This window comes from Fistularia commersonii, chromosome 23 (genome assembly GCF_037954325.1).
Source record: "Fistularia commersonii isolate RoL2024-O1a breed Wild chromosome 23, RoL_Fcom_v1.0, whole genome shotgun sequence".
Taxonomy (NCBI): domain Eukaryota; kingdom Metazoa; phylum Chordata; class Actinopteri; order Syngnathiformes; family Fistulariidae; genus Fistularia; species Fistularia commersonii.
The window spans coordinates 3,031,913-3,040,177 of record NC_141306.1 but is presented as its reverse complement, the minus strand read 5'-3'; the positions used below and the strand labels follow the sequence as shown (position 1 = coordinate 3,040,177).

General features: G+C 44.9%; 1 protein-coding gene across 1 annotated transcript; it reads left to right on the top strand.

The window, feature by feature from the left end:
- The first annotated feature begins 697 nt into the window (after positions 1-697).
- cdk9 (cyclin-dependent kinase 9 (CDC2-related kinase)) lies at positions 698-8,054 on the top strand. Its single transcript, XM_086170920.1, has 8 exons — positions 698-757; positions 893-1,006; positions 2,766-2,847; positions 3,433-3,523; positions 3,756-3,922; positions 5,108-5,279; positions 6,236-6,384; positions 6,462-8,054. The coding sequence occupies exons 1-8, from the start codon at positions 717-719 to the stop codon at positions 6,825-6,827; spliced, it is 1,182 nt and encodes a 393-aa protein (XP_086027046.1). The 5' UTR covers positions 698-716; the 3' UTR covers positions 6,828-8,054.
- Positions 8,055-8,265: the final 211 nt, after the last annotated feature.

Here is an 8,265-nt window from a genome sequence, read left to right as displayed (position 1 = left end):
CTTTGTCACAGCCGCGCAACAGTTATAATGTCAAAAAAAAAGAGAAAAGAAACATGAATGTAAATATGAATATAAATATAAATAGAAAGGCAGAAGACAGACGATAGCAAGACAAAAAAAAAGTCCACGAGTAAATAGACAGCAGATAAATAGACAGTAGACAACAGCATCAACATCAGGGAGGAAAATGGGAAAAATTGAATGAATTAATGTATATATTTTTCGTACTTGTAGCTTTGGGGGACCAACCTCGTTCTTTACAATCATGACCTCATTTCTATTATAGTGATGCATGCATACAATAATCTTGCAAATGGAAAATTTGACATCACAAAAACACACCTGAAAAAATATGGCAAACTGAATTATTATTATTATTATTATTGTTGTAATGTTGTTGTTATTCTTCCCGACACTAGATGTCGCTGTCCCGACTTACGACTTTTACTGGTGCGTTCAGGTACATCTCTAAGAATCAAATATTTGAATACTCATCACGTCTACCAAGTTATTTGTCAATGAAAATTATAATTTATGGCGCAGTTGTGTTATGTATGTGAAATAGGATTATAAAATATTTTAATTCATTTCTACATACCATTTATTAGGCTGAGAAAGACGAAAAGTAAAAAAATAACAATGAACTGTCACTGTAATGAAACTTTAAAATCGGAGTCTTCATCAAACGCAACCTTGACCCAAGCCTCACAGTCAAGATGCAACGAGACAAAACAAGCAACGCCGGCGGGGCTGAAAAGTAAGATTTAAACACATTTCAGGCACTCCTTTTCAACTTTTTGCATCCTAATAAGTCAACTGTAACTGTAAAGCCTTACTGTGGCTCTTACTTGACGTTATTGTTCTAAAAGCGAGTGAAATGTTCTTCCTCCAGGCCCGACCGGGAGGCCGCCATAATGTCGAAATACTACGACGGGGTTGAATTTCCCTTCTGCGACGAGTTTTCCAAATATGAAAAGATGGCCAAAATAGGACAGGGCACATTCGGGTAAGTAAAATAAAAGAAACCAAACAAAAATATAACATCTATAACATCACATTTGCGAGGGCAAGCAGAGTGTTTGTGGCCACGCTTGCTAACGGCTAACCTAGCATCAACAGTAACTTCAGACGTAGAGGTCAGTTTGTGGGCGGTTAGCTAGTTAACCGTAAAGATTTCTTACATTTTTATTCAGATAAACTTGTTTGTCGGACTTTACCAGCATGCAGGCGGCACTGTGCATGCTCGCCGACTAGATACTGACCGTGGAGCAGACAAATCGAACTCCTCAGTTCTTGTCCCCGATGACTTTAACAAGGGAAACCTCACCCATAAACTCCCAAAATGCAGTTTATTAAGTGTCTAACCACAGAGGAGATCATTCTGGATAATAACAACCAGTGTTCATCATTTCGTCCCTACGCTGGGACTCGGACCCATGTCGTGGTCCACCTGCATCCAGGCAGAAATTAATACTGCAAACCTGCTGTGAGGATGCCAAAGAAGTGGATCAGTGAATTTGTGGCGGACCTGCAGGTGTGTTTGGACTGCACCGGCTGGGACGTTTTCAGGACTGATACCAACAATCTGGGCGGGTAGATGAGTCTTTCTTGCAGTTCCCACCTGGGCAGCGACCTGCATGAGTTCTACTGTCTTGACATCAGCTCCAGCCCACCAGCCCCACTTCCTCTATCACACTAAAAGCTGGAGCTGCTTGCAGCGGTTTACAAACATATTAAAAATACCTCACTGGAGACATGCAACATACCAGTCTGCTTCGAGGTGTCCTCCATCATCCCCGTTTCACAAAAAAACAAGGACCACGGGACGCAATGATTCCTGACCCGTCGCCCTGACCTCTGTGGTCATGAAGTCATTTCAGCTCCTTGTGTTGTTCGGTTTAAAATCCATCACAAAGCCTCTCCTGGACACCCAACAGAGCCAACAGGTCTGTGGACGGTGCAGTGAACTTTGCCCTCCACTGCATCCTACGGCACCTGGACACAGCAGGAACCTACGGCAGGATCCTGTTAGTGGATTTCAGCTCCGCCTTGCACACAATCATCCCAGCTCTGCTGTAGGACGAGCTCTCCAAGCTCAACGTGCCTGACTCCGCCTGTAGGTGGATCGCAGACCTCCTGTCTTGACAGGAGGCAACAGGGGAAGCTTGGAAAACATGTTACTGACTCCCGGACCTCCAGCACCGGGTCTTTCCCCTCTACTCCTCTGCCTGCAGCTCGAATCATCGGTCTGTTGAGTGTCTGATTGTCATAATGCTAACCATATCCTCCAGGACACCACCTCTGACACCCAAAACACAAGATTCAAAGTGTTAATTTTCATAGGTGCAATCTGGAAATGTATTTCCCTGTACAATGAAATTCTTGTTCTTTTGCCAACTGTGGAAAAACAAACAATGAATGATAAACACATGATCGCAATGAGATGTAAACAGTGTAAAGAAATGTAAACAGTATGAAAAGGATGTGCAAGTAGGAATCCAGAGAGCAAATTAAAATGTAAACACATAAAGTTAGTCTGATTATTTGAATGACGATGTATCTTCTTCATCCTCTGTGTTAGATGAGCTTTACGATTACTACTGCAATCATCTTTGTAAATAGACATGTAGATGTAACACACGCTAACCGTTAGCCGATATTTGTTTACTTTTCTTGCACTCACATAGATGATAATACTATTCATATCACTGCCAGCACGGCTTTTAAGCGATTAGTGTGAAATACAGAATTGTCTGTGCCCACAGGGAGGTGTTCAAAGCAAAGCACCGGCAGACCGGTAAGAAGGTTGCGCTGAAAAAAGTACTGATGGAAAACGAAAAAGAAGGGGTAAGAGGACATTCTGAGTTTATTTTACAGTCTGGCGCGTTGAATGTACGCGATACATGACATTTGGTCACGGCTACAGGTTCCCCAAGGGGTAATGGATCAGTGACCCTCGACTTTTAATTTAAGAGGCTTCCTCGCTTGTATAACGGACTTGTGCCGATTTGCACCAGAGTGCATTTGCCCCTAAATCACTCCCTTGGGATTGAAATGAAAATATTTCATCTTCATTTTAGTTTCAGGCTTGTTCTTCGGTAAATTTAGTATTTTAGGTAGTAGCGGCAGTATTTACAGCAATGTTTTATCAAATAGACTGTTTCATCAAACATTAAGTATATTATATTATTGCTCTCTGGTGTTTTTTTTTTTATTTTTATTGTAAAAGTATTATATTGATTTTACCTTCAACATGTAAAATGGGTGTGAACGCCAGCAAACAGGAAGCGCGACATTTTGAGCCAGCCTTTGTTTGCATGGATTGCAGGAAATTATTATTCAGTAACCATTTTATCAGGTTCAGACTTTCTTTCTTTTTTTTTTCCCCCCTTTTCAAAATGTCACTCACCCTTTCTCCCTGGTGTATTTCAGTTCCCGATCACAGCTCTGAGAGAAATAAAGATCCTGCAGCTGCTCAAGCACGAAAACGTGGTGAATCTGATCGAGATCTGCAGAACCAAAGGTGGGCGTCACAAACCTGTAACACCTTTTTAGTTCAAGACTGGGTCGTGATGGTCCGAGTTTGTGTCTCTGCAGCGAAATTCACCGAAGCTCTAAACCTCAGCTTCATTTTTCCCTCGCAGTAAACTTTTGCACGCTAATGTTCAGATGAAACCCAAGCCTGCGTGTTGACTGAGCCGGCGGAAAATCTCCGTTAGGCGCGTGTTAATGTTTTTCTTGTGTTTCTTCTACAGCCACTCAGTACAACAGGTACAAGGGCAGCATCTACCTGGTGTTCGACTTCTGCGAGCACGACCTGGCCGGGCTGCTGAGCAACTCCACTGTGAAATTCACCCTGGCGGAAATCAAGAAGGTCATGCAAATGCTGCTCAATGGACTCTATTACATTCACAGAAACAAGGTGAGGCAAAGATCACATCCAACGCACACACGCTGCTTTAAAATGGCCTCTAAATAACTATGAGCTCTGGTGACACAGCTCAAGTGTTAAGACCTTGTATAACCTTCTGGTAGGTAACCAGAACTCTTGCGTGACTCATCACTCCACGAAGGGTTTCTGACGCTCAGCCCATTTTGCCCCCAAGAGTTGGAGGTTCATGAATGGATTCACTTTGCGATCAAATGCCCCGCTTACTTTTAAGTGTATAGAAATAACACAGCGGCACAGGGGTGAGCGCTTCCGCCTCACAGCAGGAAGGTCACCGGTGCCATTCCGACTGGGGCTTCCTGTGGAGTTTGCATGTTCTCCACATCTCCCTTTTCCCCCAGATTTGCCGGTTTCCTTCCCCCTGGTCTAGAAACATGCAATTTATCAGTCGGAGACCCAAAATTACCCAAACGTGTAAATAAGTGTGAATAGTTGTCTCTCTAGATGGGCAGTCCTTGGTTAACGTCGTCCTCGGCCTGTGGCGTTTCGCAGTTACTTCGCCATTTCCTAAAAATGTATGAAAAAAAAAAGTGTCTCCATCATACCGGTGCGTAGTGTTTGTAGGAAAACAAAGCATCGTGGTGCTATACAAGGAAGAAGAGGGCTCTGTTTACATGTCCTCTGTTTACTGTTGGATTGTGCTGCATTCACAGTTTTTCATTTGTTTCTTGGAAACTTTGCCCTTTATTAAGTCTCCCAGGCAGTGTTATTTTTATTAAATTTTACGATAGTCTTTTTTTTTTAATGTCCTGTATTATGTTTTTACCGCTGTGTTGTTTACCACTGTAAGTGTCCGACACTTGTGTACTGTGTGTGAGATCTGGAAAATCACGTTACGCCGCGCCGGTGTAAGTTGGGGACACCCTGTGTGTGTGCCAGCGGCCCGTGACCCTGAGAGCAGGAAAAGCGCAATAGATGATGAATAAATATTCACATTGTACAAAAAAAACAGTGTTGCAATATTTATACCCCTGGTTGAATAATTACAGCAATGTCTTTGAACCGACCCCTATCAGTGTGTGGATTTGTGCTGCTGCGTTGAGCCTATGAAATCCCCGTGTTGATGATAATCGATGTCAATATAGAGAAACGATTCATTTTTCTCCCTTTTTGTGAACAACACGCGCACCTTTAACCTTTGTCTCCGCGTCGATTCAGATCCTCCATCGAGACATGAAGGCCGCCAACGTGCTCATCACCAGAGACGGCGTCCTGAAGCTGGCTGACTTCGGTTTGGCCCGAGCCTTCAGCCTGGCCAAGAACAGCCAGGGGAACCGCTACACCAACCGCGTGGTGACGCTGTGGTACAGACCTCCAGAGCTGCTGCTGGGTAAGACTACGACTCTGAGCCGTGGATTTATGAAGCGATGGCTCGTCTAAACAATCTATGTAAAGAAATTTGAATGCGTAATATCCCTCTTCACTTAATCATATGAGTAAAGTAAGATCAAACTTTTTTTTTTTTTTCCAAAATTAATAGTAAATGTGAGGGACTTGCTAAACCTGGAATTTGCTTCGTCTGTATGAGTTATGGAAAACTGTGTGTGCCTTTGTGAGTGTGTGTGTGTTTGTCTCTGGAAAACTGATAGAAAATCACCAGCATTCAGCTTAAAAATGTTCTCTTTCATTTTGTATTTTAAGTGCACAACTAGATAAGCAGAGAAACGTCATCCCACAAGATTTGGCCTTCATTAGAATTCAAATAATAATATCCGCAACAACACGCGCAGAATTATATCTAGAATATCAGCGGCCGCTCAGATCTGGGTTTGTGGCCGTTCTTTCCTTTGTGTACCAAACCATGAGCTTTTGTATCGTTAATTGAACGAAACGGTTGCGTTTCTATGAAAAATTTCGTACTGTTTCGTCACGTGGGGGAAAAAAAAGTAGCGGCTTATAGTTCAGAAATCACGGTAAGCACAAATAAACAAACATGCAATCCATACAGTAGTTCAAAGTTCAAACTCAGCTTTTTGTCAGTTTCTCCACTAATAAATTCCTGATGCAGGGAACAGTACTAGAAAGAACAGTTGTGCAGCAGGAGATGTGGGTAGTTGAAATGAAGCGATAAGAAGTCCTGGAGAATGTGTGAATATCACAAATCTAACCCGCATGGAGGAGAGTTGTAAATAGAGATGGAGGCAGCGGAAAAAGTATTTTGGTGGCGCTCGTAAGCGTGTGTTTGTGGCGTCGCACAGCCCGACAGCAGATGGAATGAAAGACCCGGGGTTCCCTCCCGGATCCGGACTTGCGTTTTTAATTCATTTTCGTCCCGTGGTTGGGCAGGCGAGCGGGACTACGGCCCCCCTATCGATCTGTGGGGAGCGGGTTGCATCATGGCGGAGATGTGGACCAGGAGTCCCATCATGCAGGGGAACACGGAGCAGCACCAGCTCACGCTCATCAGCCAGCTCTGCGGCTCCATCACGGCAGAGGTAACGGAGCCGAGACGCCGTCGCTTCGCCTTCCGATCCCGCCGGGTGAACCTCCTCCCTTCTGTCCTCCCCGTCAGGTGTGGCCCGGCGTGGACAAGAAATACGAGCTGTATCAGAAGATGGAACTGCCCAAAGGACAGAAGAGGAAAGTGAAGGACCGCCTGAAGGCGTACGTCAAAGACCCGTACGCGCTGGACCTGATCGACAAGCTGCTGGTCCTGGACCCGGCCCAGCGCACGGACAGCGACGACGCGCTCAACCATGACTTTTTCTGGTCCGACCCCATGCCGTCGGACCTGAGGAACATGCTCTCCACCCACAACACCTCCATGTTCGAGTACCTGGCGCCGCCCCGGCGGAGAGGCCACATGCCGCAGCAGCAGCCCAACCAGAACAGAAACCCGGCCACCACCAGCCAGACAGAGTTCGACCGGGTTTTCTAGCCGGGGCGGGCCGGGCGGTCGGCCGGGCGGTCGGCCCGGAGGACGGGAAAACAACCGCGTTTGAGGGAAGTCGCACATTCGTAGTTGTCGCCGCAGACGGAGAGATGTTTTCCTTTTTTCTTTTTTTTTCTTTTTTATTCTTGCTCTAAGATCACACTCCTGTGCGGGTTCCGAGCGGAGACACGGCGGCGCCGGGAACAGAAAACACTGAAATCTTTGAAAGCCATTAATGTCCGGAGTCTGATTGTTTTTTTTTTTTTTTTTGTTTTCCTCAAGGGACGGAATAATGAGACTTGTTTTCAGCTCCGTGGTCACTGCGATGTTTATACTGTTAAAATTACCCAGTCTAGCATTTTATATCTGACTTTACGCACGATAACGTCTCAGTTTCTTGATTAAATGAATCCGTAAAAGGCTTATTGAGCCACCTTCATGCCTGCAGAGGGAGAACGGCTGAATAAATACTGCCCGGAGCAACAACACACACACACCTGGGCGGTGAAAGTGTTTTCCTTGCTGGTATCACCACGCTCCCTTTGTCCTCTTGAGTTTGTTTTACATCACTAGCAGTGGATAAGCGTTATCATGAGGCTGGTTTGCTGTGGTTTCCAGGCGCCGAGCGGCCCATCGGGGCCCGCTTCGGGTTCAGCGTCTTGTTCAAGGCCCCGAGGAGGCCTGGATCCAAACAGCCGGCCTCTTCGCCGCGCTAAAACCCTCCAAAACATCCAATGTGTTTGAGGCTAATCCAGGAAATCCAGTGTTTGTTATGGGAGCGTCTACGTCACTCAGATTTTATGATGACAAACAGAAGTGGTACAAATCAAGTCAAAGTTTGTATTTTTAATAACCAAAATTATTAGCGTCATTTAAAATAAAATAAAAAACATCGTTACGAAGAGCTCGTCACGGTTCCTCTGTGAAGAACTGACAATTTCCACCCTTTCCACACCTCCTCAACTCCAGAACAAACACCTTCAAGGTATCTGTGAGCTACAAGACTGAGATCAGAACCTCTAGCAATAAACTTAGCCATAAAACCCATTAGTAGCTGTGAAACATCAGGATCTGTCTCGCCATGGTTGGTGTTCCTTCTAGGAACGGCTCCCAGTCAGAGAAAATAAAGACGCAAAAGGTGGAGTTGGAAAAACGAAGCAGGGAACCAGATGTTCTACTTATCTGCTCGACTTTATGAGGCTCTTGTCCTGTTAAAGACAATAAAATTGTTGCAAAGCGCTCCATCTCCTGTTTTATTTACTCAGTAGATGCTTTCCAAGCTCCAGTGACAAGGTGCCTCCACTAGAGGACAGTCCAACCCAGGAAAGGAAGGATGATTTGGACAAGGATGTTCTGCTCAAATCAGACAGGAATAACAGTTTGGCTCGTGAATAAAAGATATAAACACAAATGCATGGAGGAAATTGAGAGAAAATAGAAAACC

What these genes read in the sequence shown, in the direction of transcription:
- cdk9 (XM_086170920.1), top strand. Translation starts at nt 717, where the DNA reads ATGCAACGAGACAAAACAAGCAACGCCGGCGGGGCTGAAAA. An exon ending in AACGCCGGCGGGGCTGAAAA is followed by an intron (nt 758 to 892) that starts GTAAGATTTAAA and finishes TTCTTCCTCCAG; the next exon opens with GCCCGACCGGGAGGCCGCCA. An exon ending in TGGAAAACGAAAAAGAAGGG is followed by an intron (nt 2,848 to 3,432) that starts GTAAGAGGACAT and finishes GGTGTATTTCAG; the next exon opens with TTCCCGATCACAGCTCTGAG.